The 21,667-nt window shown below is 38.6% G+C and overlaps 5 protein-coding genes and 1 long non-coding RNA gene across 11 annotated transcripts; 4 read left to right on the forward strand and 2 right to left on the reverse strand.

The window, feature by feature from the left end:
• The first annotated feature begins 1,083 nt into the window (after window positions 1-1,083).
• On the forward strand, window positions 1,084-5,268 carry LOC108819456 (beta-amyrin synthase 1-like). Its single transcript, XM_056991634.1, has 16 exons — window positions 1,084-1,437; window positions 1,587-1,772; window positions 1,881-1,970; window positions 2,299-2,496; window positions 2,579-2,663; window positions 2,733-2,899; window positions 2,985-3,176; window positions 3,266-3,379; window positions 3,457-3,576; window positions 3,651-3,773; window positions 3,870-3,968; window positions 4,048-4,104; window positions 4,201-4,391; window positions 4,496-4,673; window positions 4,763-4,927; window positions 5,010-5,268. The coding sequence occupies exons 1-16, from the start codon at window positions 1,231-1,233 to the stop codon at window positions 5,109-5,111; spliced, it is 2,274 nt and encodes a 757-aa protein (XP_056847614.1). The 5' UTR covers window positions 1,084-1,230; the 3' UTR covers window positions 5,112-5,268.
• Window positions 5,269-7,368: 2,100 nt separating this feature from the next.
• On the reverse strand, window positions 7,369-10,268 carry LOC130498344 (serine/arginine-rich splicing factor SR45-like). Its single transcript, XM_056991633.1, has 11 exons — window positions 10,005-10,268; window positions 9,580-9,668; window positions 9,353-9,399; window positions 9,197-9,277; window positions 8,940-9,108; window positions 8,670-8,847; window positions 8,527-8,592; window positions 8,325-8,438; window positions 7,989-8,055; window positions 7,847-7,884; window positions 7,369-7,633 (listed from the first exon to the last, which is right to left on the reverse strand). The coding sequence occupies exons 1-11, from the start codon at window positions 10,175-10,177 to the stop codon at window positions 7,561-7,563; spliced, it is 1,095 nt and encodes a 364-aa protein (XP_056847613.1). The 5' UTR covers window positions 10,178-10,268; the 3' UTR covers window positions 7,369-7,560.
• Window positions 10,269-11,138: 870 nt separating this feature from the next.
• LOC108822746 (cold-responsive protein kinase 1) lies at window positions 11,139-13,539 on the forward strand. 3 transcript variants are annotated; one of them, XM_056993320.1, is made up of 7 exons: window positions 11,139-11,453; window positions 11,703-11,793; window positions 11,868-11,983; window positions 12,065-12,275; window positions 12,364-12,607; window positions 12,681-12,831; window positions 12,925-13,539. In XM_056993320.1, exons 2-7 carry the CDS (start codon window positions 11,733-11,735, stop codon window positions 13,336-13,338), a joined length of 1,197 nt encoding a protein of 398 aa, XP_056849300.1. In that variant the 5' UTR covers window positions 11,139-11,453; window positions 11,703-11,732; the 3' UTR covers window positions 13,339-13,539. The 3 variants fall into 3 exon arrangements, with proteins under 3 accessions (XP_056849300.1, XP_056849301.1, XP_056849299.1); XM_056993321.1 differs by having other exon boundaries at window positions 11,139-11,398; window positions 11,697-11,793; XM_056993319.1 differs by having other exon boundaries at window positions 11,140-11,453; window positions 11,697-11,793.
• A 115-nt stretch (window positions 13,540-13,654) lies between these two features.
• LOC108822749 (histone acetyltransferase HAC12-like) lies at window positions 13,655-15,714 on the forward strand. 2 transcript variants are annotated; one of them, XM_018595907.2, is made up of 5 exons: window positions 13,655-14,377; window positions 14,556-14,818; window positions 15,003-15,117; window positions 15,232-15,397; window positions 15,490-15,714. In XM_018595907.2, exons 1-4 carry the CDS (start codon window positions 14,324-14,326, stop codon window positions 15,301-15,303), a joined length of 504 nt encoding a protein of 167 aa, XP_018451409.1. In that variant the 5' UTR covers window positions 13,655-14,323; the 3' UTR covers window positions 15,304-15,397; window positions 15,490-15,714. The 2 variants fall into 2 exon arrangements, with proteins under 2 accessions (XP_018451409.1, XP_018451410.1); XM_018595908.2 differs by having other exon boundaries at window positions 15,232-15,391.
• A 425-nt stretch (window positions 15,715-16,139) lies between these two features.
• LOC108822747 (histone acetyltransferase HAC12-like) lies at window positions 16,140-21,592 on the forward strand. Of its 3 annotated transcripts, none has more exons than XM_056992236.1 (7): window positions 16,140-16,442; window positions 16,964-17,187; window positions 17,440-17,554; window positions 17,783-18,030; window positions 18,249-18,363; window positions 21,061-21,207; window positions 21,316-21,592. In XM_056992236.1, exons 1-7 carry the CDS (start codon window positions 16,440-16,442, stop codon window positions 21,397-21,399), a joined length of 936 nt encoding a protein of 311 aa, XP_056848216.1. In that variant the 5' UTR covers window positions 16,140-16,439; the 3' UTR covers window positions 21,400-21,592. The 3 variants fall into 3 exon arrangements, with proteins under 3 accessions (XP_056848216.1, XP_056848217.1, XP_018451408.1); XM_056992237.1 differs by having other exon boundaries at window positions 16,142-16,473; window positions 21,316-21,568; XM_018595906.2 differs by lacking the exon at window positions 16,140-16,442 and adding an exon at window positions 16,487-16,815 and having other exon boundaries at window positions 21,316-21,568.
• On the reverse strand, window positions 18,940-20,773 carry LOC108822751 (uncharacterized). The gene is made up of 6 exons (XR_001944913.2): window positions 20,324-20,773; window positions 20,041-20,127; window positions 19,884-19,952; window positions 19,674-19,762; window positions 19,394-19,451; window positions 18,940-19,296 (listed from the first exon to the last, which is right to left on the reverse strand). It is a non-coding gene; the product is annotated as an uncharacterized LOC108822751 (long non-coding RNA).
• Window positions 21,593-21,667: the final 75 nt, after the last annotated feature.

The following is a 21,667-nucleotide window of genomic DNA, read 5'->3' on the forward strand; positions in this document are numbered from 1 at the left end:
TAAATTAGATTGGAGATTTCTTTGTAATACAATGTTAATTCGATGGTTAAAAATAATAGTAAAAACTAAAAAGTTTCAACATTTAAAATGTTAGCTAGTATCAATTTGATAGGTTTTGAGCAATTTTTTTTTTTAAAAAATGCAACTTCAATTTAACTAATACTTTTTTGAGGAATTCAGAAAAATTGGTTGGATATAGGAGTATTTTTTTACTATAAAATATAAATCATATCCGATCTTTATATGCTTAATAAAACGTCAAAAGTTTTTTAAAATAATATATTCAGCATATAACAACGACAAACTTTTGAGTTCATTCAAGAGAAATCTTCAAATTAATGTGTTTCAGTTTCTGATGAATGAGACCAAAAATAATAAAGTAGAATTCCGACTTACGAGGCGGATGACAAGGATAAGACACAAAAAGAAATGAAAACGAAGAAGAAGGTATGGTATGAATATGATAAAATTAACAATTGTATAGACAAAAAATTTACGGTCGTAGACATTTTATGATTTATCAATTACAGAAACAAGAAACAAGCACTTCTTGCTGGTGACACATTTTTTCTATATAGAAAACCCAATTGCCCTTCAACCAAATTAATTAAACACTTATAGAATGCCCCAATAGATGAGGAATCTTGGCTATGATCAAGTTACTTTCGTCTCAGACTGCAAACGACCAATTGATGGGGAAACCATCACCAAAAGATGTATCACCGACACGTTCTCACTGATATACAATATCTATGAAACGTCGAAATCTTGTTCTTTTAATTTTCGGTACCTAGATAGAAAGTCACTTACACATGTTGATGTATTAGCTAAAAATGCTAGAATTAAGAGTCAAAACTATGTAATTAATTGGATATCTTAATAAATAAAAAGTTAGACAAAAAAATGCCGGCAAGTGTCATCTGCTTCATTCAAAAGCTATCCACGTCTCAAGTCTTCATCGAAGAGAAATAGCTACGTACCATACCATCAATTTACGTAATCAATCCTCTTTCTCTTTCTGACATTTTTTTTCTCTCTCTCTCTTACATGCATCCTCTCGTTAGTAGATATGCATCCTCTCTCTTTTTTTGGTATAATATGCATCCTCTCTTTGGTAGATAGAAAAGTGGCGATCGAATGTAAAAACTTGTGAATATATATAATACCATCTTCTTCTTTTTTTAATCAGCAATATATAATCTTCTTCTTCTTTTTACTTTTAAGTGGAAAATGTGGAGGTTGAAAATAGGACAAGGGAATGGAGAAGATGATCCGTATTTGACAAGCACTAACAACTTCGCTGGTCGGCAAATATGGGAGTTCGATCCAAATGGTAGCACGTCGGAGGAACGAGCCTCAGTCGAAGAGGCTCGCCATAGTTTCTACGAGAATCGCCATCGAGTTAGAGCTTGCAACGATCTTTTATGGCGCATGCAAGTATGTGGCTTTTTTTTCCTTAAGTAAAAAAATACTTCTGTTTTGATTCGTTTTACTCTATTTATATAAAATATCGAAATTATGTTTTCATGAAATTTCAAGAGTGTTGCAAAAGATGTTTTAACATATTAACATTTTAAATACTTTAGTTTCTAAAGGAGAAGAAATTTGAGCAAGTAATCCCACCAGTGAAGATCGATGACGCCGAGACAATCACCAACGAAGCATCGACCGATGCATTACGAAGATCCGTCCACTACTTCTCAGCCTTACAGAGCAGCGACGGTCACTGGCCAGCTGAAATCACTGGTCCACTCTTCTACGTTCCCCAGATGGTAATTTTTTTTTTGTTTACTTTATTGTTCCCGGGGTTGGGATTTAATGACCTTAGGGTTTCTATGTTGCTTGGAAAGGAAGAAATGGAGTTTTTGTTGTTGTTGTAGGTGTTCTGTTTCTATATAACAGGACATCTTGAGGAGTTACTCAGTGCAGAGCATCAGAAAGAGATGCTTCGATATATCTATTGTCACCAGGTACAACAATGCCTGAAAGTGGAATACGTGATCTTTATATGAACTGTGTGTTAGCATCTCCAACCCTCCTCTATATTTACCTCTATAATAGTATTTAGAGTCAAATTTACTCCATCCCTACTATATTTCTTCCTCTATAATAGAGATTGCTATATTTTCCTCTATAAATAGAGGTAGAAATAACAATACTCTATTTTTTACTCTATAAATAGAAATTGCTATTATAGAACAATACATTGGAGTAAACTCCACCTCTATAATAGTTTTCCTCTATTTTAAAATCAAAAATAGAGAAATACATTAGAGAGTCTTATGTTTTGGTTTTCAGAATGAAGATGGCGGGTGGGGGTTACACATAGAAGGCAAGAGCGGCATGTTTTGCACCGCACTGAACTACATATGCTTGCGTATTCTTGGAGAAGGTCCAGATGGAGGACCAGGACAGGCGTGCAAGTCTGCTCGGCAATGGATTCTTGATCATGGTGGTGTGACTTACATTCCTTCTTGGGGGAAATCTTGGCTTTCTGTAAGAGTTGAGACACATGCGTTACGTATGAAAGAACTAGAGACTGTGTTATATTCATAGACCATTCAATTTATTTGTGTAGATGCTCGGAGTCTATGATTGGAGTGGAACCAACCCAATGCCTCCAGAGATGTGGCTGCTACCTTCTTTTCTTCCAATACATCTTGGTTTGTTTGTTTATTTCCTTTAGTAATATACTTTATGGCTTAGCTTTAAAACATGTGATATGAACACAGAGAAAACTACATGCTTCTGCCGACTGGTTTATCTGTTCATGTCCTACTTTTATGGGAAGAGATTTGTTGGTCCAGTAACACCTTTAGTTTTCCAACTCCGGGAAGAACTCTACGTACAGGCTTATGAAGATATCAATTGGAACTCAGCACGGCATCTATGCGCAAAGGCTAGTTCAATACTCTTCTTTCTCTTCAGATTCCTCTTTTGTTGGTAGAAGTTTGCAACAATCTCATCTCTTGTTCCGTGTGTAGGAAGACATGTATTACCCTCATCCTTCTATTCAAGATTTGCTATGGGACAGTCTTCACGTTTTGGTTGAACCTCTCCTTTCACGTTGGCCATTGAACAAGCTTGTGAGAGAAAAGGCTCTCAGGGTTGTGATGGAGTACATACATTATGAAGATGAAAATAGCCGGTATATCAACATTGGATGTGCTGGCAAGGTTATATATCCTTTTAACAATTTGATAATACATGTAATAATGACATTTTTATATGTCTGAATCATATCTTTAAGGTGTCTCTATGTCAGGCAATGTCCATGCTTGCTTGCTGGAATGAAGATCCAAAGGGGGAATATTTCAAGAAGCATCTCGCTAGGATTCCAGATTACTTATGGATTGCAGAAGATGGGATGAAAGTGCAGGTATTAATAGAGTTCCACAGTTTTATGTTCTAGGGTTACAGCACTTGTGGTTCCTTGAGTGACAAGCATTTATGCAGAGTTTTGGAAGTCAACTATGGGACACATCACTTGCCATCCAAGCTTTACTTGCTAGTGATCTCTCTAGTGAAATATCTGATGTACTCATGAAAGGACATGATTTCATCAAGAGATCTCAGGTAACTCTACCTTCTGAAATCTTCATTATGGTGCTCTAAAGAGTTAGCTGATCCTAAACCAAAGAACTGTGAAGATTAGAGAAAACCCTTCTGGGGATTACAAGAAGATGCACAGGCACATTTCCAAAGGAGGATGGACCTTTTCTGATAGAGATCAGGGATGGCAAGTTTCAGACTGTACAGCCGAAGCACTAAAAGTAATCAATCACTCATCAAAACAGAACACTTTATCTGCTGTTTCTAAAAGAAACGTTTCCCTCAAGTAACAGACATCTTCTTAACTGGTTTCATAGTGTTGTCTTCTGCTCTCCATGATGCCACCTGAGGTTGTTGGCCCAAAAATGGATCCTGAGCATCTATATGATTCTGTGAACCTCTTACTCTCATATCAGGTGAGGCTATAATCCATAAAGAAAAATGTTTCACAAAATAGATACAAATCATAAAATTGTGACTATTGCTTTGTTGTAGAGTCAAAATGGAGGTATGACAGCATGGGAGCCTGCACGTGGATATGGATGGTTAGAAGTAAGAAGTCAATTTTTTTACTTTATTTCCAAAGAATGTTTTAAAACTTTTATCATTACAATCAACCTAAACCCTTTTATAAATATGTGTGTTTAGTTGTTCAACCCTACAGAAATTATGGCTGATATTGTAATAGAGCGTGAGTACGTTGAATGTACTTCATCGGTTATCCAAGCATTGGTTCTGTTCAAGAAACTATATCCAGATCACAGGACTAAAGAGATTGATAGAACCATTGAAAAGGCGGTGCAGTTCATAGAAAACACACAAGAGGCAGATGGTTCATGGTACGGTCCCTTAAAAACTCAAAAGAGTGTGTATATCAAAGGGCAAAGCATGGTGATCAGGACAAGTATCTGATGTATAAGGAGTGTTTCTTTACGATCGACAGGTATGGAAGCTGGGGAGTTTGTTATACATATGCAACATGGTTTGCTCTGGGAGGCTTGGCGGTAACTGGTAAGACGTATGACAACTGTTTGGCTATGCGTGAAGGAGTTGACTTCCTTCTCAAGAAACAAAACAGCAATGGAGGTTGGGGAGAAAGCTACATGTCTTGCTCTGAAAAGGTAATGTTACTTCTGTAATCAATTCTAAAGATCTAAGTTCCTTAAAAAAATATGTTTCCAAAAACTCTTGAATGTTCTTGGATATGCAGAGATACATAGAACTAGAAGGAGGAAGATCAAACCTGGTGCAAACCACGTGGGCATTGATGGGTCTGATTCAAACAGGGCAGGCCGAGAGAGATCCGTTGCCTCTTCACCGAGCTGCGAAACTAATCATCAATTCTCAGTTAGAAAACGGAGACTACCCTCAACAGGTACTATATTGGATCAAAGAAATGATGTATACTTAGATTATCATAAAAAAAAATATGTTTTGTTGGTGGTGGTGGTGTGTAGGAAATGACAGGAGTGTTCATGAAGACATGTTTACTAAACTATGTAACCTACAGAAACATCTTCCCCTTATGGGCGCTTGCAGAGTACCGTAAAGTTACTTAGCTTTTTCACCTGCACCTAATGAAGATTTTTAGTTCGACACATTGATATCACATATATGTATGTTGTTAGAATTTCTTAATTGTGGTCTCATATCACACTTTCATCTTTTTATTACATTTCAACAACTTCTCCTTAACGAGAGAAAAAGTCAAAGAGTCTGTCGTCTTAACTCATAAGACTACTGAAATCCAAATCAGATCGATAATGGGAGATACACAAAAGAAGCTTTTAAAGAAAAGATCAACACTATAAAAACTACATACCCACACTCTTGTTTGGTCACTGTTTAAACTTCCGACAATGCTCGAGAGAGGAGGCAGCAAACGAATGTAGACCAAGAACCGACTGGAAGATGGAGATGTCAGATTGATGCGTCTTGGACAAAGCAGGTCAATGGGACTGGTTTGGGCTTTATTCTATTCAAAGGGGACGCAGATACCGTTGTGGGTCAGAGAAAAGCTTTTGATGACAAAAAAAGAAAGAAAGATTAAGAATGCTAATATGCTAGTATACTTGTCTAGCATATCTAAATGTTTTATTTCATGCAAGTAAGAATGCTAGTAAATTAGTAATGCTAAATGTTTTACTTAGCATTGTCTTTTTTTAAACACTATTACTTCAATATAAGAGGAAAGATGATAAAGATTTTACAAGGATCTGATTCAATCAAAAAAGAAAGACAAAATCTATGAACAAAATTTAGCAAAAAAAGGGATCTATGAACAAAGACCTAACAAAATAGGTGCTTGAGCCAAGATGGCAATCCTACTGCAATGTATTATTGAAACCGATCCTCTTTGATCACACTTTCAGAAATGAGCTTTGCTCGTTTGATGTTCTGATGAGAGTGAAATTTAACACTCGAGTCCAAAAAAACTTGCAACATGGATATAGCTTTGGAAGAGTAAAACTTAAGAGAAACTGACCTTTGTGATTCTTTTCTCTTTGTGGGGACTGGGGACTAATCATTTCTAGAATAAGTGGCCACTTAACACTTATGTGAGTTTTAGTAATTAAAAAATGCGAATTCAAATAATACACTCTTTACTTTCTTATAAAATTCGAAAGTAAGCAAGACAGGTATGAATGATGCCAAAAGTTTTGGTTCGTCCCACGTCATACAATCAAGGCAAATACTTAAACTAATAAGTAAGAATGCTGGTAATGCTAATTGTTTTACTTAGCATTGTATTTTTTAAACACTATTACTTTAATATGAGAGGAAAGATGATAAAGTTTTTACAAAAATCTGATTCAATCAAAAGAGAAAGACAAATTTTATGAGCAAAAATTAGCAAAAAGAAAAAGGATCTATGAACAAAGACCTAACAAAATAGGTGCTTGAGCCAAGATGTAAATCTGGAAATCCCATTGTAATGTATTAGTGAAACTGATCCTCTTTGATCACGCTTTCAGCAATGAGCTTTGCCCCTTTAGTTTTATAATGTTCTAGGGTTACAGCACTTGTGTGTTCCTTGAGTGCCAAGCATTTATGCAGACTTTTGGAAGTCAAGTATGGGACACATCCTTGCCATTCAAGCTTTACTTGCTAGTGATCTCTCTAGTGAAATCTCTCATGTACTCATGAAAGGACATGCTTTCATCAAGAGATCTCAGGTAACTATCTACCCTCTGAAATGCACATTATAATGTTTCTACAGAGTTAGTTGATCCTGAATCAAAGAACTTTGAAGATTAGAGTACCGTAAAGCTACTACTTAGCTTTGTGCACTTGCACCTATTGAAGATTTTTAGTTCTACCCATTCCATGACTCCATGTCATGTATGTTGTTAAATTTGCTAATCCCGTCTTTCCTCTTCTTGTGGCTTTTTCGATGGAACTGAACCGTGAATAAAAACTACTTTGAAGAACTTCATTCTCTTCAATGAACGCTTCCATACTCAAGAGGTGATAAATGGAAACTTCTTCCATTTTTTAGTTCTCTTTGCTTCTTAACGGGTGAGAAAAAAGCCGTGTTCTTTTGCCGGACGCTGCCGCAGCGTCCGGCGTCAAAGAAAATACAAAGGACACAGATTTTATCGTGTGGAGAACACCGCAGGCAGCCGTACTTTCCCCCATTAAAATCAGACGCAGCCTCGTTTAAATGTGGCAGGTTTATACAGCGTCACGGAAAACACCGGCGGCCCTCTGGCAGCGGCAGCTTGTTTGCTTTCCACCATTTATTTTCCCAATTTTTATGTGTAATTTTGAGACGCTGTGCGCTGCGTCAGCGACGGTAAAACGAACAGGCCTAAAAATCAAAGAATCTGTCGTCTGAACTTATAATACTACTGACATACAAATCAGATAGGTGACGCGAGTTACACAAAAGATTCAGCACTACTGTTAAAAACTAGCCGAGGCACAGATAATATGGCGTCAATTGGGAGATGGATACCGAGCTAAAAAGACAAATTTTTGTTTTTCTTAGATATAATTTTTATTACATTATGCTTTGCGAGGAGGCGGTGAGCCGCTGCTGCTGCTGCTGTTACTGCTGCTTCTTTTTCCTCTCAGTGGCCTACACATTACGTAACAAAAACCCCCATTCTCTGTCATTAGACTTTCATAGCTAGCAGATTTACACTATATATGTCATATGAACCTATATTTCATCAGTCTCATTAACTACACATCACTTGACAGTTTTACAGTTTTACACTAATGCATGCTACAGACTATAGTGTTCCAGCTTTAAGATGAGGACTAGTGTTCAGCAAAGAAAATTGTTTACCTCTTAGGACTGCGGCTCCTGGAAATCTTCCTAGGAATCTGTAAGTTATAATAATCCACACAGGTTTTGAAAGTAAAAAAAAAACACAACAAGGCACCAACATTTTTGTAGCTAAAAAAGGGATCCCGCATCAGGTACTTACCCTTCTGGGACTTGGCGAACTGGAGTAAGAAGATGACCTCCCACGTCTCCCAGCTGGACCTCGTCCCCTGCTTACAATTAAAGACAAATTTACACCAATAACAGACTCCACATAGATCTTATAACTTAGTCATATTTGATATCAATATGTCACAAACCTACATACAAGGATAGCACAACGAAAGAACTTAGTATACTGGTAAGTTATGCAAGATTATAAACATTCATAACTATCGTCTCATCATATGTACTATCTAAACTATGCAACAGCAACGAAATAAAATCCAAGAGAGAGCACCTATAACCCTAATAACACTTTAAGTCGGCTAAAACTTACCTGCGGGGTGAGAGGGATTTTGAGCGAGAGCGAACAGGCCTACGAATCGGGGACCGGCTACGTCTGCGGATTGGAGATCTTCTGAGAGGACTGCGTAGTCTCCTTGGAGGTGACCTGAAACACGTCCAAAAATATTGATAAAACTGACTGTACTGGGTACCATAGCCTAATAGACATTCTTTGTGTAATGGCATATACTTACCTTCGCCTTAGAGGAGGAGGAGACCGTCTTCGAACAGGACTGCCACGGATTCTTCTAGGGGAGCCCCTGTTGACATATAAAAAGGTGAGCTATTGATTGATTCTGAAGACACCACATTCAAAACAGATGGTACCATAGCTAACCTTGGAGGAGATCTATGTCTTCTTGGAGGTGGGGAAGATGGAGAACGGCCTCTAGATGGCGATTCTGCCCTGCGTCTGGGTGGTGTATCACCACGACGGCGGATAGGAGGGCTCGGCCTCCGGCGAGGGGAAGAATCAGGTAATCTCCTAGGTAGTGGTGATCGCCTTCTCGGAGAAACTAATCACATTATTGATGATAATAGTCATTGACATCATATAAAGTATATATATATCACAGCAATAACAAAAAGTTACCAAACATAGACGTACTCTCTCTTGGGCGTCCGGCCCCATCTTTCTCAACGTTAGCAGCGGCATTATCAGGTTTTGGAGCCTCTCTCTTTGGTACACCTGAGACAGGTTTAGGGGATGGTGAAGATACTTTCTGACGCGCTGGTAGTGTGAACTTTGCTTTAACAACCTTTCCGTCAATTTGACCCTGCGGTAAGGAAGCAAAAGAAAAATGCATGAATAATTTTCTCAGCCAACATGTTAAGGGCATTTCATATATGGGGGAAGAGACATACACCATCCATAAACAGCAGAGCTTTCTCAGCATCAGCTCTCGCCTTGAACTCAACATAAGCATATCCTTTTGGAAGATTAACCTGTCAATATGCAAAAGAGTTATGAACAAAATTAAGTGCCGTAAAACAACAGAGAACAGCGAAACAGCAACTTACAGCTCGATCAATTGCAAGTTCTACGTGTACAACTTCACCATAGTTGCCTAGACATACGACAAAAGGCCATTACTAATACACAGTGTGAAGACAAAACAAAATACAAAAAAGAAAAACATAATGCCAGTGATGATCCATGGTGCGTAATGACCTTTATACTACCGAACTTAGTTTATGTAACAAGACAAGAGTAAGAAGAAGGGATATGGAAGACCAATCAACATTACCAAAAATTTCTTTAAGATGCCCTTCGTTTACATTCCTGCTAAGAGAATCGACATGGAGAACAAGAGATTCTCGAATAGGTGTAGCATTCCTGAAATTAGAATTCGATTGTAAAGTCAGCAAAAACCGAGGATCATCTTACAAAAGTATTCAAAACACTCAAGCAGAGATAGATACCAACACGATAAAATAAAACGGCAAATCAGTTGATGAAACGGTACCACCATTGTCAAATGTAATTGCAATTTTCCAACTTAAACCTCAACTCTCAACTCTCACCTCACAACACATTCACGTAACACTACGGATAAGCTATTTACCCAAAGAAAAAAAAATGTTTATGTTCAATCTCAAAAATTCCATATTTTGGATTCAACCCACTTCTTTAACACAGAGCGAGAGTACCAAATCGAAAGAAAGGCTTAACCTTTTTCCACGAGGTGGAGGAGGAGGACTACGACTCCCGGAACTGACGCTCCGCGAAGGAGATGAAGAAGAAGAAGAGAGCGATCTAGATCGGGAACGAGATCTGGAGGAGCTGGACCGAGATGAAGACCCTGAGACGGAAGGTGAACGACGGCCACGGCTTGCTTTCGCCATCGGCGGGCGATTATCGCGACTCACAAACTTGCTTCAAAACCCTAGCCGGTAAAAGATCAAGAGGAGAGAGACTGTGAATTTTTTATTATTATTTTCATTGTGGTTCCTTTATTACAGGTTTATTACAACCTGTAATAAAACAAAATATATACCGCGATTGGCGGGTATATATTTAATTTTCTTATTTTTCTAAGAATTTTTTATTTATTTATCAATATCCATATCATTAGATTAAGTGATAGTGTAAATTAAGATTTAAATTAATTTATTTCCAGAAAAGCTGCCTCCAATTTTAATCTATACGAGGATTCCACTGTTCCATAGCAAAAGAATCAGCACACATATTTTTAGACTTTTGGAAATATGGAGAAATAGAATGCTACCATCTTGTAAAAAGTGGAAGAAGACTATCGGTAATCATTGTTTATGGATCACATTAACTATAGTCTATTATTAGTCTATAGGTTCTTTTTCCTTTTTGCCATCTATTAGTTTATAAGTTCTAATTACTTTTTTTGAAAATGTCCATTCAAATTCCCCAATTCTCAGTTAGCAACTCCATTTCTGATGTGTTATACACGTTTTCCCATTATAAAACTTTCCATTAGGCTAATAATATATACTATTAGTCAACAGATTGTCATGGTTATTTAGTATGATTATTATTTAATTTTTTGAACAAATTAATATGATTAAAGTGTGTCTTTTATTTGAGAAAAGGATTAAGTGCATATGCATTTGATAAGCTTTTGACCTACATATCAATTTTGTGTGTTATATAATCAAAAAGACAAATAGTTGGTTCATCCTTAATGGATTACAAAGTGTGCGTATGAATGAAGCAGATAACGATAATTTTTTTTTTTAAAAAGTTGTTTCATAAATCATTAACGAAAAGAAAAAATTTCTTTTTTTTCTGTCAAACATAAGAAAAGAAATTTAAAACATGAGAAAGAATAAGAAAAGTACAAAAAGAGAAGACTGTAGTGTTGCTTAGTCGTCGGAGCAACGCACAAGACATAGTACCGACGTGTGCTTCAGATTTACAATGACCCCTCTTCCTCCTTCTTCATCGGTTCCTTCTCCTACTCCATTTCAACAAATCCTTAATCTCTGATATCCACACACACACACACACACACACAAGGCGAGGAGGATAAGTAGCAAGGAGACAGTCAGCGATTCCGATCGCGTAAAGGCAGAGCCTTTTTATATACCCAAGTTAGCAACTTCTTCTTCAACCTGCGATCTCGATTCTTTCTCTCCTTTTTCTAAGGTCGGTTTTGTCCTCGATCTTAAGAAACCCAAATTCATAGTCGAGGGCTTTTTTTTAGTTTGCTTTAACTTCTGAGGTTTTTTGGTATCCCACTATGGTGTTTTGTCGAGAGAGGTTTCTTAGTTTAATAGAGAGATTCTACTGAGTAGTAATTGAAACCGATCTATGGCCGGCGGTTTACTAGTTACAAGTCAAATCTCTGAACTGCTTCTCGTTTTTTTTCCTTCTTCTAAATGATGGCAGCAACAGAGTTCACAGGTCTGTCTTATTACATTGACGATGGGTTGCTCCTGGTTCTCTTGCCACAAGAGTGGAGGAGAACCTTCAGAAGTTCATAGAGGTATACAGATACATACAATCTACGGTTTACTAGTTTCCTCTTTACTTAGTGTATATCTTTCTTTTTGCATACAGAACTTTCAGTGACAGGCAAGGTAAAGATTTACAAATACAAAGAGATTCGTCAGGCCACCAATGATTTCGATGCCCTGAATAAAATTGGAGAAGGAGGCTTTGGCTCTGTGTACAAGGTAAAATGAGAAAAAAAAAAACTCAGTTCCTTGCTATTCTCTCTCTCTCTCTCTTCATCTAATCACAATGTCAATGATCAGGGCCGTCTTAAAGATGGAAAGATTGCAGCTATCAAAGTCCTTTCCGCTGAGTCAAGACAAGGCGTGAAAGAGTTCTTGACCGAGATCAACGTCATATCAGAAATACAGCACGAGAATTTGGTTAAGTTATATGGATGCTGCGTTGAAGGGAGTCACAGGATTCTCGTTTACAACTATATGGAGAACATGAGCCTCGACATGACGCTTCTTGGTGAGATACACTAAATGACGCTCCTAGTTTGTTCTGTACAGTTTCTTTAAATGTCATATTCTAAATGAATGAAATGTTTTTTTTCTAGCTGGGGGATACATTAAGAGTGGGATACAGTTTGATTGGAGAACTCGGTCCAGAATCTGCGTTGGGGTTGCTAAAGGTCTTGCCTTTCTTCACGAAGAAGTACGTCCGCATATCATTCATAGAGATATCAAGGCGAGCAACATTCTACTTGACAGAGACTTATCCCCAAAGATCTCTGACTTTGGACTCGCCAGGCTTATGCCACCGAACATGACTCATGTCAGCACTCGTGTCGCCGGTACAATGTGAGTTTCTAAATGTTTGTTTTTGTCTTCTTTGAAAAGTCCAAGTCTTTGACATCTGTGTTTCGGGGGGCAGTGGTTATCTAGCGCCAGAGTATGCGGTCAGGGGGCAGGTGACGCGCAAAGCTGACATTTACAGCTATGGAGTCCTTCTCATGGAGATAGTCAGTGCAAGAAGCAACAAAAACTCACGGTTACCCCAGGGTTATCAATATCTTCTAGAAAGAGTAAATCTTGCTTTTTATGTTCATTCTCGCATTCACTGTGTGTGTTATGTAGTCTAGTTCGCAATGTTCTAAGCTCTTACTTGCATTCCACAGGCTTGGGATCTTTATGAGCGGAGTCAGCTCGTGGATCTTGTTGACACAGGGTTAAACGGAGTCTTTGACGCGGAGGAAGCTTGCAGGTACCTAAAGATCGGTCTTCTGTGCACGCAAGACGACCCTAAGCTAAGGCCGAGTATGTCCACAGTGGTGAAGCTGTTAACAGGGGAGAAGGATGTAGAGAACCGGAGGATAACCAGGCCGGGTTTGATCTCTGATTTCATGGATTTGAAAGTGAAAGGACCGGTCGAGAAAAAGACAGAGGAAGTGAACAACAGAGTCAACAACTACACGAATCTTTCTTCAGATAATGCCTCGTCTAGCACCGGGACTAGAGATAGCTCATACGCTTACTCGTCAGGGGCTTCATCATCTACTACTGCGGTTACTACACTCAGCAGTACCATTTAGAAAAGTAAAAAAAAAAATTATGTTTGATGTTTCTTTGTGTTGCATCTTCTTCTTCCTTGGACTCAAATAGAAGCTTTCTGTTAAGATTTTGAATCGGTAGGAACCGCAAAAAATGGCGGTTTTTCTGTCTCAGTGTTGTTTACGTTGTCTTCAGTTGCAAAAAAAAGATTTTGAGTGTGTATATATAAGGTTGAAACTGAATCTGAATTGGTGCCAAAAATAGTTAGGATCCTGTATGTTGTAGCTTTGTTCGTTGATTCAATTGTATTGAATGAGTCTTAACCGGGATGTTAAACCAATTATCATATTCTTCCTTTTCTTGTGTCTCTGCCTCGGTACATTTCATAGTTTAGTGATGATGTGGAGCTTGCAAGTTCATACTGTTGGTAAAACCGGTTTTGGTTTTGATTCTGGTTTGAGCAGGGATGGTTCACAACATACCAGAAAGGCAGAAACATGAAAAGGTCTGATTGATTCAGTCAGTGTCGGTACAAGCCAAAGAAAAAGTATTCGTATCTTTCCACGATTTCTCATATCCTTATGTTTGACTTTGCCTTAAGAGTTTAGGCGTGCAAAGATTGGTTTGGTTGGTGCTTCCCGCTGGTGATGGCTCCAAAATCAACAGAAAGGGCTCAATACTTTCTAAACCAACAGAGATGGCTCCTGTTTCTAAGCTTCGCACGGAACAGAGATTGTGTCACCGTCAAGAAACTACGGAGTGATCATCACAAGGGCAGAGATCCTCAGTGCATGCCAGCTACGAGCTACCTTCAGCAACAAGCCAACGTCTGTGCCCTGGCCGGTTTAAAAATCGAAAGCAGTCCAGTGGAGAAACCTCCTTTAGCATCAAATGACTCGGTATCCGCTCCTCCTGCTGGAGCGGTTTCTGGTGCCACTCATTGTGCTGATACTTCAGACATGTTGAAACTCCGAGAGTACATGCGAGAGCTTGTGTAAGCTAGACGATGCATCAAAGGCCAAGTATATGACTGTTGCTAGACGCTTAGAACAGATGCTATTTAAGATGGCTATCTCAAAGGTATACCTCAAAACATTTCTGTGTGTGTATTTAAAATGAATGATGTTGTTGGGTAGTTGACATTTAGGATTTTAAGACAAGACTGGCTGCATCTGGCTCTAGCTTGTTGACTCATGTCCTCACTTTAAAAAAAAATCTTTCTTTCATTTTTGTGACGGTTATCAACTTAATACTGTAGGAGGAGTACATGAACAAGTCTACCCTCGAGTCTAGGATTGCAAGTTTAATAAAAGGCAAACAGTTGAATAACCACAATAAGCGACATGCTAATTATTCTTCTGTTGGAAGGATGGTACCTACGACTACTACAGGATTATCAAACACTGGGGGTAATCCTAGCTCGATGGTTACGTCCTCTGCTTGTGCTAGTAGTGTTGGCTTAGCGCCTTCACGACGTAACCATGATGTTTTGGAACTTCGAGAGTACATGCGAACCCTTGTGTAAGCCTTCTGCACTGTTTTTTTTCTCTGTCAGTTTATTATGTCTCCATCTTTTCTGGGAATAATGATTCCAACTTATTACTGGCTACAAATCTGCACGGTTTCTGATATGTTACTTTCTTTCTCAGAGTATTTTACTTTTGAGAATCTATATCGTTTCTAACTAATCTTTCGTTCTTTCCAGCTACAGCGAGTTACATAAACACCACCCCTGTCCAGATGATGATGCATCAAAGGCTAAGTATTTACATGTTGCTAGACGCTTAGAGGAGGGTCTTTTTGAAATGGCAAACACAAGGGTATTCTCAAAACTCTACTTGATCCAGATATTCAGTGATTAATTAGCAATCTTGTCCTCACTTTATAAAAAATCTTTATTTCCTTTCTGACGGTTAATAGTTTAAAATTTACAGGAGGACTACCTGAACCCATCAACCCTTACTTCTCGCTTGGCAAGCTTAATAAGAGGCAAAAAAATTGAATAAGTGCTGTCAGTTTCAGCAAAATGATAATTCTTCTTCGCCTGGAACAATGACTACACTCGCTCCTGAAGTTCATGCTGAGACCACGATGGTAGTGGTACATCATATATAGACCTATAGTAACTTACTCATGAATTTAATTAAACTAAGAGACGACATGCTGAGCTTTAGGATGTTTGGTATCTGCAGGTGATCGGAGAGAAGGTTCCTAAGAGCGAAGATCAGTTGGAGACAGAGATCGCAGACAATCTGAAGTCTATGAGCCTCTACAGCTGAATATGATCCGTAGTTTTTTCATTACTTGTGTTACAAGATACTCTTAAGATTTGCACTGCTACTGTATTGCTGCTGCTTCAGCCTTGCTTGTGAAGACCGTGCGTACCAAATGTAAAACGAGTTTCGATTCGTTTCCGGTTTGAGCTTTGGTTTATGATTGTTAAATTAATTAACATAAAAATATGTTGATAGCTGTACTAAAAGATAAACAAAGCAAAACTAACAGTGAATTCGTAAATTATCAGATATCCCGATCAGACGGACAGGAATGTAATCTACCTCCGACACTTTTTCTTGTCCGTTCGATCTTCAACCGTAGTTAATGATGTGTATGAATTCAGACTAGTAAAGAAACAATAAGGTGAATTCATTCAGATAAACTTTGAAAAGTGATCATCACTTCACCCGTTAAGTCGACTTTGTATATTTTATATTTTCCTTAAGTAATATAAATAGGCAAGAAGAAATCAAATTATCAGAACTCCCTCTCTCCTTTACTTTATCAAACAAAAATACTTAAATAATTAACTCTCCTAAGTCCTAACTCTCTTCTAACCTTAGTCACAGCAAAATGTTATTTAACGTGACTTTTGTTTACTAATTCCAAAATCGACAGCTACAAAATCCCCAAAATCGAGTTGTGACAGGGAAGATAACAATAAGGTAAATGTTATTTATGCACTTCGGTCTACTAGAACCAAACCGGTTCACAAACAGTTTATATACAATTAAACTTCTTCTCCAAGTTCTCTTTCTCTCTAGCATCACCACCACCATCATCGTTTATCATCATCATCACACGGATTCAGCAATCTTCGAGTTGATCTCTCTACCATTTTAGATCCTCTCTGATTTCTGAAAAAATGGTCTATAATTCGTTTTATCTTCGCCTTCTAGGTCTGTCTTTTTTTTAATCTGCTCTTCTTGTTTGATCTTACTTTGTGCGAGTTCACACGTGCAACATCGTCTCTTTGTAAGATATTGAGTTTCCCTTGAAGAGTTATGTGTATTGATATCAAAATATATAGTACAAGTAGTTGAGTGATTATAGGGATCGACTCATAACAGAAGAGAATATACGGGGAATAATATCTATGCTATACAAATGATAGTTATCCTCTAATACTCTTCACCGACTTGATTGCCCTGTTACACTGCGTTTAGGATATTTGATGATTGTAATCCCTACTTGTGATTTGCTTCTTTGTGCATCATCAATTTCAAGGCTGAGAGTTTTAGGTTATTTATTTTATTTAGTTTGCTTTCTCATTTCTCCTCTTAGCTGTCTGCTTTGATGATCATATTTGTATGATTCTCGTTCGACTGTATTGAGACAAAGTTATGCCGCTACCGATTTTATGAAAGCATGAGATTGTTTTGCTTGCAGGACATTAGGACAACAAGGCGACGAAGGTTTAAGAATTATAACATGAATGTTCAGGATCACATGTCGGGACATCTATCTGGCCAGGCTCCAAACCAAGGGACAGTGCCGCAGAATAATAACGGAAACTCTCAAATGCAGAACTTAGCTGTTCCTTCATCAGCTGGTGCTGGTACCATGGTGGACCCTGATGTTTTAAAACTCCGACGGCACATGCTAGTCCTTGTGTAAGCCTTCAACATTTCATCTACACCGGTTGTGTCTTCCCGCTATAGCATGTCTATGTTTCGTTTATCTTGATTATGGTGCTATCTTAAAGTGGGATCATGGGCATGATCATGATCGGCTGCATCACTGTAATATCTTTTTTGTTGTTGTTGCGTAAGACTTTTTTTAGTGTTTTGGTTCCTTGAGGTTTTTCTTGATAATTACTTGCATGGCGGACTGTTTTTAACTGAGCCTCCGTGATGATCTTCCAGATTTAAAATTTTAGAGGAACGACAACCATCTCCGGGTGATGCTGCATCAAAGGCAAAGTATATGGAAGTTGCTAGACGCTTAGAGGTGGGGCTGTTTAAGATGGCAAACACAAAGGTATCTCAAAATATTCCTGTGTGTGTGTTTAAAAAGGAAAGGAAAAAATGTTTTGTTTCCTAGTTGGACATTTAGGATTTGGTTTGCTGGTGAATTATTCCAAGACGAGACCGGCTGATGCTTTTTTTTTTGACATGTTGCATCTGGCTTTATAGCTTGTTGAGTCATGTCCCCACTTAAAAACAAATCTTTCTTTCATTTTGTGATGTTTTTCAACTAATACTACAGGAGGAATACGCCAACGAGTCAACCGTTGAGTCTCGGCTTGCAAGAATAATAACCGGCAGAGACTTGAAAAGCTCCAATCCGGGACATACTAATTCTTCTATGGTTGGAACGATGGTACCTACGACTACAGGATTATCACACGCTGGGGGTAATCCTAGTTCGATGGTTACGTCATCTGCTTGTGCTAGTGTTGTTCCCATGGTGGACCATGATATTTTGAAAGTTCGAGAGTACATGCGAACCCTTGTGTAAGCCTTCCAAATTTTCAGCTCACAAAACTCTCTTTGTCAGTTTATTATGTCTCCATTATTTTATTGGATCTGTATTCCTGGCTGCATATCTGCTCTTTTTTCTTATTATATTGGTGTTTCTACTCCTGATAATAACTTTATTGGATCCTTGTCTCCCTGTGGGTATTCCACTTGAGGGTTTGTATCGGTTCTAACTAATCTATCATTCTTTCCAGCTTCAGCGAGTTAGATAAGCGCCAACCATGTCCAGCCGATGATGCATCAAAGGCTAAGTATTTACATGTTGCAAGGCGCCTAGAGGAGGGTCTTTTTAAGACGGCAAACACAAGGGTATTCTCAAAAACTCTCCTTAATCGATAGTCTGTAATGCGCCACAATGATTGACTGAGACAAGACATATATGTGCCCTGTTCGTTTGGTTGCCGCCGGTTTTAGCGTCAGCGTCGGCGTCAGCGTCAGCGGATGCGTCAAACTCGTTTATTTGATGTTCGTTTCATAGACGCTGACGCCGACGCTGACGCCGACGCTGACGCCGACGCTGACGCCGACGCCGACGCTGACGCCGACGCTGATTGTTGTTCGTTTCGAAGACGCAGAAAATTGACGCAGCCGCAAGACGCAGACGCATGACACTGTTTTGGGTTGTTCGTTTGATTGACGCTGCGACTATTTTCATTTATTCATATTTTATTTTTAAAAATTTGTAAAATTGTATTTTAAATAAATAAAATGTAGTTTAAATATATTTACATCTATAAAAATATTATGTTTAATTGGTAATAAATTTTTGGTCAAATATAAAAATATAAAAATATTTGATGTCATAAATCATAAGCTAAATAAAAATAAAAATATTTTTGGTTTCTTTTTGGGATTGATAAAAAATTAACAGATGACACAAACAAAGGAAAAAACGATAGTAAACGTTAGTTGCCACATGTTTCACTCCGTACACATCACTTCTTGGTTTCTGTCTGTACAGAGAGATACAATAACAAACACCTAGCTTTTATGGCTCAAGCTTCATCTGTAGTGTTGACATTAACTACTAACAACTACCTCAGCTTGAACAAACCCATCACCCGAGGGAAACTGTGTGTCTGAGTATCTAGGCATGTGTCTGAGAAGCCTTTGCTCTGAGCAAGCCATTGCGTGATAAGAGCAAGCAACATTGTATCAGTGCAAGCTTACCTCTGTGGATAAAGCAGGATTAGCATTAAACTCCATCCTTGGATTTACAGTAGCCAGTTTCATTGACAAGAACTGAAGAAAAACAGACCAAGAGTTTCAGATTTCTTGCAAGTATATTAAACTCCGACTCTCAAGAAACGTTGATACTGCTGTACATATGAAGACTTACCAGAAACAGAGTGAGCTTGGGAGAGCTTGAGTGAGAGAAGCTTGGGAGAGCTTGAGACCTGCAAAAAATAGAAAGATTAAGCAATGAGAACATGAAGGTTATGACTTATATACAAGCAACAGTATAGAGGCTTGAGACAGAACACAGCTTTAAAAATCATCAGAATCAGTCTCAAGAAACAGTGTGAGCTTGAGAGAGAGAGCTGAGCCAGGAGAAGCTGCTCAACTTTCCAAATCAGAAAAAAAACATAAGAAAAGCTACAGATCACTAAAAGCCATACCCAACGAAGAAGAGGGGCTATATCCTTAACAGTCACTTTCTCTAGATTCGATACTTTTGTTAAGTATGATGGCAGAAGTGAAACGAAGCCTGCACATCAAATTAGCAAAGGTATAAGAAAGAAAAAATAGCTTAACACTGCAGTCAAAAGGGATACAGTGAATGTAAAGGTTTCAGCTATTATATACTGAAAACATGTGACAAGACTCACCAGGAAGAAAGAAAGAAAAACAGTAGTGAAGAGGGTCTCACTTATGTAGCTTCTCTCTTGACCAAGCTCCTACACACAATGTAAAACAAAAAGCAAGTTGAGACATGTATTCTCATCATCTGATGTATTTGTATATGTAGCTGAAAAAAGATCAGACCGGAAGAAGAAAGAAGCCAAGATCCTGGAGAGTAGGAGCAGGGCGATGAATATAATGTACTCCTTTAGCAGCTAAACCATGAATGTACTGCACATACAAACCAAAGTGTCATTACAAAAGTAAAGTGCACTCCAAATAAAGGCACAAGCTGTCTCTCTAACCAAAGTGTATAAACTAAAAGAAGCAGGAGAGTCATCATTAACACACAGCAGCATAAAACACAACGATCCAATGTAATTTGAATCTGACAACAACAATGAAAAAACAAGCTCAAGACTTTAACCTGTACGGCGTCGTCTGTGGAGGAGACGAGGGAGCTCGAGAGGCGTCGTCTGTGGAGGAGAAGAGAAAGCTCGATATGGGTTTGGTCGAAGCTCAAAGAGAGGTGATGACCTTGAGAGTGATGACCTTGAGAGAGTGCGTAAGATGGTCGTCGAGAGCTTGAGAGGGTCTGAGCGTCGTCGAGAGAGTGAGAGCATGAGGGGTCTGAACTTGAGAGGAACGCCGATAGGGAGAGGCTGAGACGAGATAGATCTACGGAGAGCGATGACGAAGCTGAGACAAGAGAGATCGACGGAGAGAGATGGAGAGAGGCTGAGAAAAGAGAGCTATGGCGAGACTCGAGAGTGAGAAGAGCTGCAATGGAGAGGCTGAGACAGAGAGAGATGGAGAGAGCTGCGTCAAAATGAAACGTCAAACAGCGTCAATAGAGAATTAGGGTTATGTTTTTTTGTAAATAATCAAATATAATAAGGGTAAAAGTGTAAAAACATACCTCAGACGCTGAATTTTTGACGCCGACACAGGTTTTTTCGGCGATCGACGCACAGACGCGGCGTCAGACGCAGCTACTTGCGTCAACTAAACGAACAAGAGTTGGCCGCATGAACAGACGCTGACGCCGACGCCGGGACCTGCGGCGACCAAACGAACAGTACTATGGTGTCTCTGATCTACAAGCTTACTGAATCATGTCCTTTCTTTTATTTTTGACTTTTTTATAACTTTCAATAACCACAGGAGGATTACCTTAACGAGTCGATCCTTGACTCTCGCTTGGCAACCTTAATAAGAGGCAGCAAATTGAATAATCAGCAAAATGCTAATTCATCTCCGCCTGGAATGATGACTACACTTGCTCCTGAAGTTTCTCCTGAGACCACGATGGTACATGATCATAGACCTCTCCCTATAATAACTGCTCATGATATTAACTAAACTAGAAGAGACAACATTCTGAACTTTGTGACGTTTCATATGTTTGGTTGGTCTCAGGTAAGAGAGAAGGTTTCTGAGAGCGAAGATGAGTTGGAGACAGCGATCGCAGAGAATCTGAAGCTCATGAGCCTTTACAGCTGAACATGATCCGAAGTTTTTTTTTCCATTACTTCTGTTACAAGCAATAAGATGATCATCACATAAGTTACAAATTGCTTCAGCATTTGCATTACCGCATTGCTGCTTGCTTGTATAATTGTATGATCGTATCGTACGTACCAATGGTAAACCGGGGTTTGATTTGTTTCGGATATGATTATTAAATTTCAATGGGTTTTGTTACTCTCACTACTCGGTCGGTATAACAACAGAAACAAAATAGCTGTAAAAGATAAGGAAAGCAAAACTA

This window comes from Raphanus sativus, chromosome 8 (assembly GCF_000801105.2).
Source record: "Raphanus sativus cultivar WK10039 chromosome 8, ASM80110v3, whole genome shotgun sequence".
NCBI lineage: Eukaryota > Viridiplantae > Streptophyta > Magnoliopsida > Brassicales > Brassicaceae > Raphanus > Raphanus sativus.